Below are 15,550 nucleotides of genomic sequence, written 5' to 3' on the forward strand. Positions count from 1 at the left end.
TTTTCCGTGCCTTTAAAACACTGAGATGAAACAGTTAGAAAGGTACCACATAAACACCAGGGATAAGATGTTTGAGCATTGAGCTGGTACGTGCGTCTCAAACTTAGTCACAGTTTGTTAGTCAGAGTACATCCTTCGATCGCCAGTGTCCGAGGTAAGTGGTGGGCCTGCTCTCGAACACTCGCAATTGTTCCTCTTCCTGAAACGAAACGAAATCTATCAGTGACTCGGCCCTACAGGCTGGTTCACACGAGCAACGCAAACGCAAGGGCAAATGCAAGCGCAAGCGCAAGCAAACATACGTGTGAACTACCACAACGGCAAGCGCCAACGCAAGAAATGGAAAATTTTTCATTTCCTTGCGCTTGCATTTGCGCTTGCATTTGCATTTCACACGTGTGAACCGGAGCAATGCAAACGCAAACGCAAACGCAAACGCAAGATGAACAGCACTCGTTCCATGCCTCTGCGGTTTAAGTTCAAATCAAGATGGCGTCCTCGTGCGATGAAAAACTAGCAGAGAGTGTCAGAAAATATCCTGTGCTTTAAGAAAAAAGTTGCAGCGGATTCAAATAAAAAAACAAGAAGCAACTTGTATGGAGTGATGTAGTAAGAGAAGTGGGGCTAGAAAACGGTATGCCTTTGCATTTGGCGCCTTCGCCTTAACAGACGACGGTCGAGAACGAGAAAGAAAAACAACCCTAAAACATCGCCTTCGTCCGCCATCTTTTATCTCGTTCCCAGAGTCCTCGCTTCCCGACTGCTGTTCTAGGGTAACGCGGACTCTGAGAACAAGATTGCCGCCATCTTAAAGTACTGAAATGCGCGTGCGTATCTCATTCTGTTTGCGTTTGCATTCGACGTGTGAACGTCTCTTGCGCTGGCGTTTGCGTTGCTCATGTGAACCAGCCTTACGAGCCTCGGTATCGATAAAAAGGGGGAACCCTCTCCTAGATACGCCACTGATTGTAGAACAATGACTCTCAATTTTTACAGACTTCTTCTTGCAAAACTAACATCATTTAACTGTGGGGCACTATTACATTTCCTAGGCATTTTCCTGATCTGGGCTCTATCTATCATTTGATTACATTTCAGTAACGGACCTGCTTCGACGTTTTTCACTTTTTTTGACCGCGAAAAAGGGTGGGGTAGCGGATAAGAAGAGAAAACGCAGAAACCCCCACGAAACGTTTTCCATGCAGCTCACACGTCTTAGCACTCTCCCCTCTTAATTCCAGTGTTCGAGCTGGATATCAATGGCTCTTGATCAATTTACAGTGACTGCAGCTGTCACCGGTCGAAATAAATCAGTTGGATTATTAATTTTTATTAAGTAGCTTGCACTTTTTATGATTTTTTTTCTCGTGCTATTATTGGGTGAGGAGGGAGTGCCTCATATGGACCATTTGGTCTCGTTCGCTCTCCTCCCACCTGGGCATTCACTTGTAATGGAATTTTTGTATTTATTTTCTTTTCGTTTTGTAATGTGTTTACTTCGTGAATTCTCCGCAATAAAGTTGTTTAAAACGTTTTTATGGATTCTTACGATTGCGCTAACGCTAGACCGGTAAGTCGCCAGTTAGCTCAGTATTTTATTTTTTCCCCTTAGGAATTAATATAACAAAAAGTGTTATTATCACTATCAGAGTACCTACTCAGAACGGTAGTAGAGATCGCCAGGATGTGGGTGGTATCTATCTCCAAGATGAAGATAATGCTAATAATAATCGGATCGCTGGAGACAACTTGACTCAACTTACCAGCTATCTGGAACAGATAGGCATTAAATATTTCAACAATGTTCTTCAGAAATCAACCTTACTCGGAAGAGCTCACATTATTTTTAGAATCGTAAGCTGTTTTTCCCAGATTATGATTTAACTTAACTAACTTTTCCCCGATTAAGGTTTAACAAGAGAGGATGAAGCCTCTCTTGGGTTTAACTAACAAAGTGCATTCTAAAAAAAAAACACAGTCAGCCTCGACCTCAGTCGTCCTTGTCGTACAATCGAATGTGACGTCACCCGTTTTGAACGTTGAGGCCTGAGAACGAGGCTCGAGATTGAATATTATTTTTGTCGCAACGTCAGTTAATTGTCACGGAAAAAAGTTTTTCGAAATGATTGCTAGTTCTCTGTAATGTTCCCGAGATTTTTTTTCTTAATATATATGCTTGATATATTTATTTATTCATTTCTAAGCCTGTGTCCAGATATAACTTAATTAAGAAGTTCTAACGACAGCACCTTGCTTAGTTATCCGGGAGAGCCTTTGTGTTCGCTGCACCTAAGTTATGGAACGCTCTGCCGAGACTTGTCAGGGAATTCACTTCTATTGATACTTTTAAGAGAAAGCTGAAGACTCACCTTTTTGAGAAGGCATTTTTAGCTTAGACTGTTTCTAAATTTTAGCCATAAGTTTATTTTTTAATGTTATTATTATTAGGATGGCGCATTTGAATATATTTATATAGATATTTGCGCCTTATACGCTGTTAAATTAAATTAATTAAGTTAATTCATTTAATTTCATGGTGCATCTCTCCGTACAAACTCATTACGCATGCGTCAGCTGGGCATGTGGTCCCCTCCATCCAACCTTTACCGTCGCGTTCTCTCTTAATTGCTCGGCGTCAGCTAGGTTTTTTTTACTATTTAACCCTCTCTAATTGATGGAGGGATTTACCAAAAGAATCGGACTATCTTTGACTGTTACTCTGAAATAAACGAACACAACCTGATACCAGCTAACAATTTACAACTGGTATTGACTATAAAATGAAATCACATCAGTACATGATTGATATTCAAGTCAACACATTAGACATTTTTGAACGTATGTTTGCTGTCCACATCCTAACGGGAACGAAATTTGTACTCTAAAGACGCACAAAAAAGGGGGGGGGGGGGGGGGGGGTTTAGTTACCTTGTTAAAGTGTATATGACGCGAAATCTTTTATTAGCTTATTAGGAAGAGCTTTCAAAATGATGAAGAATGGCATTTATTTTATTGCAATAGCATTCTTGGTTGCCGAGTTATTCAAAATTTAGGTTTATGCAAATTAGAGGACTTGTGACGTCACAAGGTGGGCACAAAATGATGTAAAATAACAAAAAATGGAATATCTCTTAAGCCTTTTTCTGTATAGAACTGAAACTTTGTAGAGTTGTTATACTCATCACAAAGTCTCATGATATGATTCACTGTGACATTTCCATGGCAACACAATGGGCCCTCACATCCAAAGGATAAAATCAGAGTTTCCCTTCCCAAGAAGCGCTATTTGCTCTTGATGTTTATTCAGTGGGTGTGAGCGAATATGGACATTACACAGCACAAGAATAAGAAATTCTGTTTGACTGTGGAGCAATAAATAAGGCATTTGTCATTTTGGGAAGGTAGAGGTCTGGTAACGAGTACGTTACTATGGTGACATCATAGCCACTATCACAATGTGTAATTCTGTCAGCACATCAACCCTGCAAAATTTCAACCCTGTAGATGTAGTATTTGCACAGATATTCCAAATTTTGTGATTTCCCTTCATTTTGTGTCCACCTTGTGACGTCACAAGTTGTCTAATTTGCATAAACCTAAATCTTGAATAACTCAGCAACCAAGAATGCTATTGCAATGAAATAAATGCCATTCTTCATCATTTTGAAAGCTCTTCCTAATAACTAAAGGTAATAAAATATTTCGTGTCATATACACTTAAAACTCGCTAATGAAGCCTTTGTATGATCATAAGAACTTTGCCGGACAATAAACAAGTTTACAAAATTCGTTGCTATGTGCTCATTTATTGATAGTTCTCCTTAAAAAATTGAAATATTAATAAATTTTAAAGTTAAAAAGTCATCTAATTGCTCAACTTGGGACGATCATGGGACAAAGCGAAATTTGCAATCTAATGTTAATATTAAAGATGTTAGGTTTTTGGCAAAGCAAAGGATGATCTTCTCTCCCACATTATAATTATCACTAAAATGTGCATTTATTACTGCAGAAAAAACGCTATAAACCAGACTTTTACTGGACTTCTTTCAAACTGAAGAATATATTTATAAATTGGAAAAAAAATACAAATCAAATAGTAAATTAACTGAGCCGGCTCTAGAAAATGGGGCAAGTATGTAAATTAATTATTTGTAGGCTCTTCATGATCTGAACAGCATAAAAAGAGCACATTGTATAGTGAGATTCGTTCTCAGATCTTTTCTTTCTTTATTTTTATTTTTTTTCGCATATAAACGTCGTGCGTTTGTGTGCGTTAAACTGTGTTATTGTCGTGTGCTTTCAAATGAACTTGACAGCCAGATTCATTGAAGTTTACTACCACGTAGAGATACATTTAATTCTGTATCAAAAAATCTACAAAGCACGATTTATGAAATTACGAGCAATCGAGCAAACTTTAACGAGAATCCCAGCATGCGAGCAATCGCGAAACTTTTGCAAGCACTAGCAAGCGAGCTCTCGTTTAATTTTTGCGACCAAATCAAGCAAAAGGCAAATTTTGCGAGCACTAGAAACATTTAGGGAACATTCGATACCCCTTATGTAAATGCCCCCGGTTAGCTGAGTTGCTGGAGCACCGGCGTCCTTCCTGTGCGGCAATTTCGACAACCGAACTCAAGAGCAACGGAACAGTAGGTCCTGGGATCGATTCCTTTTCGGGGCCTAAATTTTGCCCTGCCCCTTGCTTATCACTAGCTGAACATTAGAGAACTTTTTTAAATTTTAAAACTTATACATATATTAAGTTTTTTAACGAGAACTATCAATGAATCAATTAACTCTTTGTCTCGTGCCAGAAACGTGATGAACTTTACGTAATTACACAACAGAGTATAAATTCTACTCGTTTCTTCTTGACAATTAAATTTAACGCTAATTTTTCCAAGAGTGGAGATTCGGAAATCATACTTTGTAGACTCTAAGGAAAATGCATTAGTTTTGCATATCGTGGATATAGCTGGTACAGTCCTCTCTAGATTTCATTGTTTTCTCTCGTTTAAGGTTTATACTTTTCCTGGCAAATCGTTAATATTTTAAGCCATAATGATACTAAATCCGGGAAATCTGACCTTGACATAGTTATTTGGTTAAATAGTGATGCCAGTAAAAGAAATTAAACATAACAAAGCTAAATGGGAACAAAAAACGTGATGTCACATCAATTATCATTCCAATTTCACATGGTCTGCATCCACCAGGAGACTTAACTTTCATTTGAGCATGCGCAGTCGACTTTTCGATCATCTGTTTCTCAGCATCTCTTTCTGGCAGAAAAGGAACTTCACCATTTAATTCGCTGCCCTTAAAAATCACCGGTTCGCTGGTACTAAGCAACCTCTCAAGGTTGAGTATTCGACGTTTCTTCAAGAGCTTCTCTGGTTCGCTGCGCTCGCCTGTGGCAAGGCAAAACTGCAAGACATAAAAAGAAAAAAATGCCAAGGGCACATTAGCCCAAGCAGTTAAGGGTTAATTAGTTGCATAAAAATAACGATACTGCCAACTGTCTCTTATTTCTATTTTAAATTGATAAATGTGCTGCAAGTTGCCATGATCCATTCAACGATTATACTTATGAGCGCTCAGTGACTAAAAGCGTGATTGGAATAATTGTTTCATTAAAAACAACTAAGGAATATTACTAGATCTTGTTGCTTTTATTAAACAAGAACGAAGAGAAGACCACTTAATTATATTATTATTATTATATAATTATTATATGTTATAATGGCTAATGTTCCACGGTCGCTAAACCAATGAAAACACTGGAATTGCCTCATTCAATGACCAGTCTAATAATGATCACGGGTTATGATTGATATGGACCAATGTTCTGGATAGCGCACGAGATTTCGAATAAACACACAACCCAGTGAGAAGAAATACTTTGGAAAAGAACAGAACAAACAGTGTTCTGATAGTGCATCTTATGATGCTCAGTTAAAGGCACTGATAACTCACAAGTCAATTTTCCGAAGAAAAAGTTGTTGGAGACAATAATAATGACAGTCAGTGTTTCCATTACTTTCTGCAAATAGTATGCGATGCCGGCGTACGAATTGAGATGTCGGGGAAAGCAAAACCCTTGTTGAGTGTTTCGTACCATAATTTTGAGCTTCCCTTGGTGAATATGGTGGTAAATTCGAAAAAGAAATACAATAAACTGTCTTAGACTAGTTACTTTACTAAAATGTTGGCTTTAAAACGTTTTCGATCATCAAGACCATCAGTGATCTTGATGTATCAAAAACGTTCAGTGTTCCTTTAAACAACACTTTTTTTTTACCGATTTTGATTTTATATTTTATCCAGCGAATAAATGGCAGAGTTTCGCGATTTTTTTCTACTTTCCGTGATTTAAAAAAAAGGTTTATTAAATAATTCCTTTTAAAGGTAAACTATTTGTTCATTAAATTTTGGCAGTTTTTTTTTTCTAATCGCAAATCTTCGAATTTAAATAGCAAATATCTTCTACCTCAAAATCATCATTCGCACCCGCATCCGATTCAAGAGTTTTGCCATCAGCTCCTTTCTTGGAATCATGCTTTCTTGGACGTAATATGTAGACGATAATACACTCCACCAAAACGAGAAATACAAGCAGGAATGAGACGATGAGGAACCAATCAATAGCCTTGGGGTAACTCACTCGGGGAAGGGACATATTCACCGAACCAAGCAAAAACATTATTGTGAGTATGGTTGTGATACCCAGGCCTACTCGGCCACCCATGTCGTCTTGGTCCAACCAGAACACAATCCAGCTTATCGCGACCACTAGAGAGTCTGGTACATACACTTGGATGACGTAATAACCGATGCGACGTTTGAAGCTGAAGCTGATAACAAGTTGGGAGTAGTTACCTGTGAGGTGGGTTAAGCAGTTTAAGAAACTGGTAAACGTGAAAGAAACATCTTGTACATATTTATCCATTTTTCAATTTAGAGCAGCAATTTTCTGTGATTTAACCCTAATCAGGTCCACTACGAACTGTATTCTCGGGGGTATTACTGCTATCGTTTTTCCTCTCTTTAATTCTTCCTTCATTCCTTTCTTTCTTTATTGACAATTGTCTGTCATTAGCTACACGTTTGGTCTTAGCTTAAACAGAGGCGCCTAATGCCAAGCTCCTTTCACCTTTTATGGGGTACCGGTGGGTGTACAAAGACAAATATACAAAAACAGCGTAACGTAACGTAATCTGGTGTGAAAGTGCAATGTTCCTAATTCTTATAGCAATTGTAGCAGACTAGCAAACTGTTTAAGTCATTCTTCACTTTCCTTTCTTTCTTTCTTGACAATTGTCTGTAATTAGTTACATGTTAGGTCTTAGGTTATACGGAGGGGCCTAATGCCAAGTTCCTTTCACCTTTTATGGGGCACCGGTGGGGGTACAAAGACAAATATACAAAAACAGCGTAACGTAACGTAACGTAACGTAATCTAGTGTGAAAGTGCAATGTTCATAATTCTTATAAACATTTTCATATTTTCTTTTTTTCCTTCTTTCTTTCTTTCTTTCTTTCTTTCTTTCTTTCTTTCTTTCTTTCTTTCTTTCTTTCTTTCTTTCTTTCTTTTTTTCTTTCTTTCCTTCTTACTTTCTCTCTTTCTTGTTTTCCTTCTTTCTTTATTTTTTTGGATGGGCCCAATATTGTTACAAACTCATTTCACACCAATTTCAAATTTGGCAAAAGCTAGAACCATAAGCACTGCCTTCACTAATCGTTGTCAAAAAGTGGAATGAATTCCAGTCTCGTTTTTGTACGAATAAGCATCACCATAACAACACTGGATTATATCAAGTCGGTCATGTTTAATTAAATTACCTTCATCTTCTAAGTTCGACAATTGTGAATTTCGTACGCCAATATTTTGTCTCACAGATTTTTTCCGTAAGCTTTTAATTAAGACAATATAACATATACTATCAAGATCATTTCAGGGAACTATTATAAGAAGTCACTGACCCGACACAAAGGACATAACTGAGGAATCTTGTTGGGCGTGTGTCATGTCGAACTGCGCGATTTGCCTCTTTTCAACAGTGACCTTGTCACTCTTCCACTTGTAGACGACGTCTTTCATGCTGTGACCATCTTAAACAAGAAAATAATTTTTTTCCAATCTTAGTGTGCTTTCAACTTGCAATTTGCCAGAACTGGTAGGCCAGACCGGCCAGTCTGTAAATAAAATGCGTCAATTTGAAGGAATGGTGCTGGAAAATCTTGAAAAATAATCACTCCGAAACTTTAACGCGCTATTTCGAAGAAACTCGAAGGACGAGCAAAAAACTTATCCTTCAAATTAGAACATTCCGTTTACGAAGAGACTGGTCTGGCTGGCCAGTTGTTGCAAATGGAAAGCACCCTTAGTTTCGTCAAGTTTTGAGGTGGGACGATAAATTTACGGTGTGTGACATTAAAAGATAGCAGACAGTCACCTTAATCTGGGAATTAGATAAAAGTGATTAAAAAAGGTGCGCCTAACACAGCCCTTATTATTGTAAGTAGTAGTCAGTCTGATTATGCAAATTTGTAAATAAATAAGTGGAAACTTATTTGTGACGATTGCAAAATAATAACGTATAAACTCGTATAATTGTGAATAAACCTAACATTGTATTTCATTTTGGCCAATTTTTTTCAGCGCTGAAGAATACTGGGCCTGTTTATCAACTAAGTTGAAAAAATTAATTTGGCCACCGTAAAGAGATACGAGAGCTGAACATGACGTTTCGTCAGAGCGAAAGTTATACATGTATGCCTATCTCAGTTGATAAACCAAATATACGTTTCTGCTCACCACCGAAACTAACCCCCTTATTTGTTTGTTTTCAGCGCTGATTGGGTGAATTCTTGATCTATTTCCCTTTTCAGTTCCGGCTTTGGATAAGGAGCTGCTTACATGGAGGGAGAAAGATCCTCAGTAGCACTAGGGCGATCCTGGAGGGCGGATCAGTCCTGGCGCCATATGTTTTCTCTATTCAGTTTACATGCTTAACTTGGATGTAGCACCATGTAAACTACTTTCACTCGGAAGATCCTAGTACTAGGGACAAAAAGAACAAACATGGCGGCAGCCGGGCATTCAGCTGCTCAAGCCCGACAGTTATTCTTCTTTTTCTTGTTTACTCGGTAACCACTTCGGCCGAAATTTCTCCATGTAAAGCAAACGAAAAGTTTTTCCGCCTTCTTGGATCTTCCTGGTGCTAGGATCTTCCTCCCTCCATGTAAAAAGCCCCTAAGAAACCTTGCCAGCTATATTGTTTTCACGTTTATCTGTTATAAACCTACAGCTGCCCAGAGTCAGGAAACACTGTTGAGTATCCATTGGAAAGTCTCTCAATATCATGTCACAGGAAGCTACAATCTTCACCCTGAGAAAGAGCAAGAAATTGAAGAAAAAGAAAACAAATTCAGTATGAAATTAAAGGTTCAATAAATGTGATCAAGTCATTTATGATCAGAATATTTAAGTTCAATGTACTGAATGCTATGCACACTGCTAGAGTTGACGCGATTCGGGCAGAGCCTCTTTTTCTCGAGCTCTCCTCAGTAAAGAAAAAGACAAAAAGAGGCTCTGTTCGCAGGGTGAATGCAATGATAAAGCCTGAATATTTGATTCTACTCCATCTACTATAGAACTAATTATAACATTTTCTCGGTGATGTGGACAACGGCGACGGACAATAGTTAAACTCAAAACATACTATAAACTTTACTCTGATTTTAATGAGTTTCTTGGCTTGCAATTGGTGAATTATTGACGAGTGTAGGGAAAAAAATAACACAAAAAATGTAAAATCGACCATTTTGGAAGTTGTTGGTATGGGTCGATCAACTTAAATCTCGCGTCAGACGCTTTTTCCAAATTTGACGTCTCAACAAATTAAACTAGACATCGTCAACAAAAAAATACACTGTAAAAGATTATTCTTTTGAAATATTATTGACGTAGCTGGGACAGAAAGCGTTAAAAAGCGTTTCAGCTAATATCTCCATACGTTTTCCTGTAAGATGCTGTTATTGAAAAATTGCAAAGTGCCTACTGGGAGCTGGTCCAGCTTTGAACCAACCTGAGCTCAGTTGCTTAAAACTCGATTAATCTAACCAAGGCTTACTGAGAACTTTAATTCGAGTTTTATTGCTAATCAATACAGATTTTTTTCCAAAAGATGTTTTCCCTTTCAGTTTTTGACTCAATTTGAAATTAGACCTTTAAAAACATTTCCAACTAGCGAGATAAAACTGAACCTTGGTGAACTTTAAATGCGTTGAGTAGCATTAATCGGCATTCGAACAACAGCATCGGACAACACTACAAATAGCTTCCAGGGCCCCTTTAAACACCTTTTTTTTCCTTTAACTCACCCTTTTGAATAGAAAATGTCTCCATTCGGCGAAATGAAAAAAGCGCTTTCGGCTTCTGAATCTTTTTGGCGTAAATTCGATTCTCTTGAGTTACTAATGTAAGTGTCGGGTGTCCACGCATGCTCAATGGTCGATCCTTTAAGTTGAATGGTTTCTTCGAATTTACCCGCTAAACGCTTGTCTGTCCAATAGTGGCGAAAATAACCAAATACTGTATACTCCTGCCAACAAAGAAGACACCAGTGAATCCAGCGTACGACATACAGCTCATGACAGTGGAATTACTGTATCATTAACTCTTAAGTACATTTAAGTCAGACCGTTTGAAAACCATCTGTGTAAATGGATCTTGGTCTAGAAAGAAAGAAAGAAAGAAAGAAAGAAAGAAAGAAAGAAAGAAAGAAAGAAAGAACTAGAAAGGAGGAAGGAAGAAAGGAAGGAATGCATTATAATTATAATTTTTAATTATAAGAAAACCACGTCAGACTTGCCAGTTTTTTAAACTTACTCGCGGTTCGATGTTTGCCAGGTTATTCTGTCGCCCCATTTTGAATTCCATACCTGGGCCAAGTTGTTCAGAGCCCGAATAAGCTATGTGAACTTTGATTCGGGTTTAATTACTAATCATGCGATAATGACTTTTCCCTCCTTTTTGACATAGACAATCTTTGCCATAAGCTTAAAGCTAGCTTTGAAAAACATTTTAATTAGAAATGAGCGAGGTGAAAACCTCGGTAAAGTACTTAGATCGAGGATTACCGCTAATCTGCCTTCTATCGACTGGGCCCGGGATAAGGGTTTGTTGTTTGATCGGCGGGGTGGCAAAGATTTAATTAAACTGGTGGCTTCGGCCTCACTGAGACACCTTTTCAACATGCACCTGGTCGACGACTCGTCAGAGCCTGTATTACTTAGTCTTCAAAGCTCCAATGAGTGGAAAAATGCGGCGTTGTTTCACATTCAAAATGCATCATAGTTTCCTCATCATGCGCGTCAGAAAGTTCCTCTTTCTAAGCGACGGCTGACTTGGAATTTAAATATTTGCTATAAGTTTTCTTCAATGCATTAAGAAAGGTAGGTCAGATCCTTTAGATATTCGTAAGAACTATTTATCCACGTATACGCAACACCAAAGTTAACATAGGAGAGTGCTTATGAAGCCTAACAAGTTTCTTTGTTAATTATATGTTTTTGTTAACATTTTTGGCCTTGACCGTCCACAAACCACATAGTTTTTGAAATGTGTTGGAGCAACTGGCCAATAGAAACATTCCTGTTAAAATATTCAGCCGTAGAGTGAATGTTAAAACAAAGGGTTGTGCACGGTTGCGGCCCTTCCAACCTAAATTGCAGCACCTTTGTTAGGCAAGGTTTCATAACCAGTCCCTCAATCAACTACAGTAACAACAAATTTATCTTTTAAAGCATTTATACATGGCTGAAACGTTGAGACAAGTTTTGCAGCACCTTACCATGTTGGCCTCAGCAATATTGGCGAATGATTCAACATACAAATCAACTTCGATCAACAGCGGTCCCGCTAAAAAACAAACAAACAAGAAGAGGAATTGAAGAGATTCACACGAGGCACATCACTTGAGATGGTCGGAGAACTAACTGAAGTAAACATGTATTAAGCTGCTCAATTTCAGTTTATTTATTTACCACCCACACAAAATATACCTTATGAAAGACAACGTTAGCAAATAAATCAAATAAATTGTGTCAAAGAGTCCCAAAGGAAACCATAGTTTTGTGAATTGTTGAGCCTCCTCGGTCAAAGAATGCAAGGCCAAAAGAGACTAAAAAGAAAAAAACAAACATGCTAAAACACAGAAATACCTTTAAAATAAACTGAAACTCCTTACAAAACGTTTTCTCTTACTTTGCGTTGTTCTGATCAATGGGTTATATATTAAGTGAAAAATGCCACCGAAATTGGTAAGTAAGCAAACCTAGTTTTACGTACTCCTTTTTTTGGCCACGGTGGTAACAATTACAATGAGAATTTCGTCAGAGTATTTGAGAAGATAATTTACAATCATTCCCATTTCAGAATTTTCCTTTATTTTCTCCTTATTACCACCACTATCATCATCTTCACCGTCTGAGTCTTCGTCATCATCATCTTCATTGATCAACATCACTTTTATAACAAAGTGTTAGGAGAACTTAGCTTAGATTACATCCGCGATTACATCTGTAATAACCAGTACGATTAAATCTCCGAGAAGGTGTACGAGTGCTAGAAATAAACGCTGTTGGACCCAAGTTATTAGTTTCTCACATTGCTGCGCGTACAGTTCGTGATTTGATCCCGTACCCCTTTTGAGGCTCAAGAGAGTGACAGCTCTTTCCCGCAAGCGAGTTGACCATTTGAGTCTAATTTCCCCCGTTGTCAGTTATTTCAGAACGCCAGAGAAGTGTAAAGTCCCTAGTTATCCAGAAATTGGAAAAACCTTCCGTCACAAAAGAATAACAAAAAAGCACCTCTCATTAAAGGTGGCTGGGCTTATGTTTTAGTTTCCTGACTTTAAAAGGAAGTCATTATCCTACTCATACATGAAGGTGGGATCGGTGAAGTTTTCTCATCCCTTACAGTTTTGAATTAATATTACTTGTATTAAAAAGAACCTACCTCCTTGATTGGGTCTGATATCTTTATCATAGTCTGAAAACAGAAGCTCCAGTAGAGTCTTGTTCACAACTACTTCTGTCGTGCTGCGGAAAACAAGTTGTTTTGATTGTGTGTTGGGAGTATTTGCTGTCGCACGAGAGAGGCACTTGAATAAAATAAAATACCTTTTATTTATAGTTATTGTTAATTTATTCCCTTCAACATTCAAATCTTTTTTGGCTAACTTTATTACTGTGAGTTACATCTAATGCAATATTTATGTCAACACGGCCACTTTTCCAGCGCCTGGCACGAATGCAAAGCAAAACAGTCTGGCGGGGAACTATTATTTAGTACTAATATAAAAAAGCGCCCCGAAGCTTGCCAATTTAAATGTTTTTTTTTTATTTTTTAATATATTTCAGGATATAAAAACAATTTTATAAAACAAAAATTACTTTCTCAAGGAGCCTAATTCCCCTTAAAAAAATATAATAAATGAAACAAAAATATTATGATTATGGTGGGTTGAAACTATATCGGTTCAGTCTTCTTTAATTAAGAGTTATTTCCGCTAGCTTCTATTTTTAAAATTATCTTTTGTACTTTAACTTAAAGCACTGAAATGTGAGGAACGATAGGACACATTCTTTTGGCACAATTCTTACTATACTCACTTCGATTTAGGAATAAAAGAAATACTTTGAATAACATTTACCACACGAACGGAATTAAACCGATTAAGCTAAAATCCTCCCCTAAAGAACACAATTCCTTCTATTTCTGGCAAAACCATGTTCTGTTCATTCTTCTGTCGAGGGCAGAATAAACGAAATATTCTTCTGTTCATTCCGAAAAAGGTATAACATTAAAACCATCTATTCCGTCTATTTCTGTCCCGGAATCGAATAGTGCCAACAGAATGTGTTCATAACTTCCGACACGTTTTGGTAGATAAACTTTTCAGATGATTTCTTGAACGATTTCTTGTAATTTCGGATAGTAACACTCGGAGAAAACGCAACGAGTAACTAATGTTAAATTTATTGAAAGCAGTGCTATTTAGACAAATGAATTTGAACGCAACAAACTACACGACATACCTTCAACAAAAAGCGAAGAGTGCAGGAAGGAATACTGTTTTGAAGCTAAATTTGCTTGTTAATTAGTTTACAATAATCTTGTTGAGAGTGTTTTTGTGATCCGCGTTCAATTTTATTTTATTTTATTTTATTTTATTTTTTTTTTTTTGGTAAATTTAAACATGTGACATTTAATGTGAAAATAAATATCAGGCTGCAGCAATTAATCAGTCAGTAACTCTTAAATACTATTCCTTCCCTTTCAGTAAAAAAATATATGTAACATTTAATTCCAAATGCTTTTAAAATCCTTCCTCTTTTTTCCCCTCATTTTTCTTTGAAGATTTTTTCCTAGGTCAACTTTTCAAACCACAGATTTTAATTTTTGCTTTAGAAATTGAGTCTTTCAATCACCTACCCAACGTTTGAGCCCGAAACGGAAAAAAGGTAAAGGTTTTTCGTTTATTAGCTTAAGAAAGGCATGACCACACAATCATGCGGCACGTGAGCTCGCGCAAGCACCAAACAAACTTTTATCTAACAGTTCAAAGGCAACAAAGGGAATCCCTTTTCATTAAGTAAGGACTCGCTCGCTTTAATAGACGCGAAAATGGTTGCATTCTGAAAACGTTTGATCAAGGAAACCAGTTACAGGCATAAACCTAAGAAAAATGGTGTATTATGGAACCTCCAACCTTTACACAAAAAAAATAAAAAAAGGAGCAATGAAGGCTTCACTACTTGAATGTTTCAGTTGCCCACCTACTCTCTGAGCGAAATTGCTAGTAGAGGACCGGCGTGCGTCATAGCAACCAATCAAAACAACTTTCATCAGAGTTACTTGAATAATTTCAAGCAATATTACAGAGCTAATAAATTTCATGCACTGTAAGCACAGGGTGCCCACACAATGTGTCTGTGTAGCCGATTGTTATTATATAGTAAATGCACTGGATTTACCGTTTGCTTCACCTATAGCGATATATCGCTAACTATGTATGTAAATCAATGATAAATAAACGTTGAATTACCTTATCTGTGGTATATAGTCGTCCTTTCACCTCAAAAGCGGTTTTTTGAGCGATTTTGAAGGAGTTTGAGTTCGCCGTTGACTGTTCCATATATAAGAAGGAGAAGGGAGGAATCAAAGTTTTGAAAGGGTTCCAGCGCCGGAGCGATTTTTCCCCCAAAAAACGCATCGCTCCGATTTCAAACTTCACAGCATAAAGGTCAAAAGATTTTCGATTCTTTTCGTACCTTCCAATCGAAAATCCATCCAAACGGCCCGGAGCTAGTCCTCGAAGAAAATCAAAATCCCACAGTATTCGAGCGAGTGGAATGCGTAGCAAAATGCGTACGTGCCATTATCTAACGTCGTTAAATCAGAAAGGGGCAATTAGCGGAACGGTTTCTAGCTGGCACGTAAGCATTTTGCTACGCATTCCACTCGCTCGAATAC

At 37.6% G+C, this 15,550-nt stretch overlaps 1 protein-coding gene across 1 annotated transcript; it reads right to left on the reverse strand.

Moving 5' to 3' along the window:
* Positions 1-5,083: 5,083 nt before the first annotated feature.
* On the reverse strand, positions 5,084-13,113 carry LOC146456381 (gamma-aminobutyric acid receptor subunit beta-3-like; the record flags this gene model as incomplete). Its single annotated transcript, XM_085093177.1, has 7 exons — positions 5,084-5,433; positions 6,497-6,885; positions 7,990-8,118; positions 9,316-9,398; positions 10,393-10,613; positions 11,865-11,932; positions 13,031-13,113. Coding segments are annotated over 7 exons (1,303 nt in total), but the record flags the coding sequence as incomplete, so codon positions are not given.
* Positions 13,114-15,550: the final 2,437 nt, after the last annotated feature.

The sequence above is a fragment of the Pavona decussata genome, unplaced genomic scaffold (assembly GCF_977016875.1).
Source record: "Pavona decussata unplaced genomic scaffold, jaPavDecu1.1 SCAFFOLD_255, whole genome shotgun sequence".
NCBI lineage: Eukaryota > Metazoa > Cnidaria > Anthozoa > Scleractinia > Agariciidae > Pavona > Pavona decussata.